Raw genomic sequence first — 2,089 nt, 5'->3', positions numbered from 1 at the left:
AGGCACCTGAATCAATTATCCAAGTGTTAGTGTTAAAAATAGCTAGGCATGTTCCAGAGTATTTAAGAATGGTACCAGCTACTGCATTAGCATTGATCTTTGTTCCTGCATTTCCACCATTTCTAATTTGCACTTGCTTGATTATGTTGACTAGCTCATAGACTTGTTCCTTGCTGAAGAAATGGTTCTGATTGCTTGAATTTCCTTCATTGCATCCATTTGTTTGTCCATCAGTTTCTGTTGTTGGTACCAATGCATTTGCCTTCACTGCTCCCTGAGGAATGTTTGACTTGGTAAATTGGAAGTTATCAGAAAATCTATTGAGCCTGTAGCAGTCAGCCCTCACGTGACCTAGCCTCATACAGTGAGAACAGGTAACATTTGGATTGTACCTAGTCTTCTTGGCTTTGAATTTCTGTTGTGTGTTGCCTTGCTTCTGTTGTGGATTCCAATTTTTTGGATCTGATTGTTTCTCTGGGGAGTCTTGTTCTGTGTTCCCACCATGAATGATGCTCTATTAGTGGGGTATTGTGGGCTCATGTATATCTCCCTTTGGCTCTCATCTTGCAATAGTAGGGAATAAGTTTAATCAATATCAGGGAATGGACTCATCATGAGTATGTTCCCTCTTGCCTGAGCATAAAAATCATTCAATCCCATAAGGAATTGAATAACTCTTTGATCCTCCATGAACTTAGCAATTTTCTTCTTTCCATCACATATACAATCACAAGTACACCCCAAATGTGAGTTGAGAGAATCCAATTCATCCCAAAATCTTTTGAGAGTTGTGAAATAGCCTGCTATGCAGCTATTTCCTTGATCTAACTTTAAGATCTCCTTCCGCAGGTGATAGAGCTTTGCTCCACTCGATTTCCCAAACCTATACTCAAGACTGCTCCAGAGGTCCTTTGCAGTTCTAGAATAGGTCACATTGTCTCTTATCACCTTGGTGAGTGAATTCAGTAAACAAGAGGTCACCATATCGTTGCACCTGCTCCATTGTGGATATTCTGTAGCATTCAATGCTGGCTTACCACAAGTTCCATTGATGAAGCCAAGTTTGTTCTTGGCTGAAATTGCAATTAGCACAGATCTCCTCCAGCCTGGGAAACCTCTTCCATCAAATGGTGTGATAACTAGAGACATCCCTGGAGCAATAGAAGAATGTAAATAGTAAGGGTGATTGGCATCAGGTATGCTCACATTGTTGGTAAATCCAGTGACAGTGAAAGTAGGTGCTGCTTCTGTTCCTGTCATTACTGAAGAACATATATGAAGAGAAGAAGAATGATGATTGATTTTTTAGAGAAAGTTGTGAATGGATCGAGCTAATGTTGCTCTGATACCATGAAAAAAATATAGAATAAAGTTGTGGAATTTTTCTCTGATTGTATTCACCGTTCAGACCCCTATTTATACAAGTAATTTTTGTAACTAAAATAAATAAAAAATAAAAGTAAAAGAATATTCCTATACACTTGTACTATTTCTATTTCCTACTTGTATAACTTCCTAATAGATTTTATTCCCATACATGTGCTCATCATGTGTAGGAAGCTTCTTATTATTTGCCAACTCAACTTCTCTCTTATACATCAAACGTCTGTGTGTTATTCTTCAATGATGGGTCTTGTGCTGCGTGATGTTGACACGTGTAGATATTATTTATCTATACATTTGGACACATAAGAATGAGAACATCGTAGTGTCCAAAATCTCTAACTCAAGCACAATCTTCGACCTTTCTCTTTTCTCTTAGAGATTGCTTCTTCCTCATCCTTCTTCTGCAAATTGATATGGGGCATTTTATCTTCAACATTTCTGCTGCTGGTGCTGATGAAGTCATTGTTTTTTAAAAAATTTGTGTATTCTTTATGTGTGTTTATTTGGTTTAATATGCTGATGCAAAAAGTTTTTGAATAAGTAATAATAAGAAACATAACTCAGAAAGAGAACACGGATTGCTTTGCAATATTTCGACCAAGGGGAAAAAGGAATGAGTTGTGAATGTGATTCCCACCAATTTTGATAGCAATGAAAGGTATGTTACGATAAAAAAAAAAAAAAAAAGAACACACAAGCGGCA

At 37.2% G+C, this 2,089-nt stretch overlaps 1 protein-coding gene across 1 annotated transcript; it reads right to left on the bottom strand.

The window, feature by feature from the left end:
• Positions 1–585: 585 nt before the first annotated feature.
• Positions 586–1,260, bottom strand: LOC142177082 (uncharacterized). Its single transcript, XM_075245546.1, has one exon. It carries the CDS (start codon positions 1,258–1,260, stop codon positions 586–588), a length of 675 nt encoding a protein of 224 aa, XP_075101647.1.
• Positions 1,261–2,089: the final 829 nt, after the last annotated feature.

This window comes from Nicotiana tabacum, chromosome 23 (assembly GCF_000715075.1).
Source record: "Nicotiana tabacum cultivar K326 chromosome 23, ASM71507v2, whole genome shotgun sequence".
Classification (NCBI taxonomy): Eukaryota; Viridiplantae; Streptophyta; class Magnoliopsida; order Solanales; family Solanaceae; genus Nicotiana; species Nicotiana tabacum.
The sequence above is the reverse complement of the archived record's forward strand: the minus strand, read 5'-3'. Positions and strand labels throughout refer to the sequence as shown.

Excerpts from the sequence above, each read along its gene's own strand:
- LOC142177082 (XM_075245546.1), bottom strand. The coding sequence starts at position 1,260 with ATGACAGGAACAGAAGCAGCACCTACTTTCACTGTCACTGGATTTACC.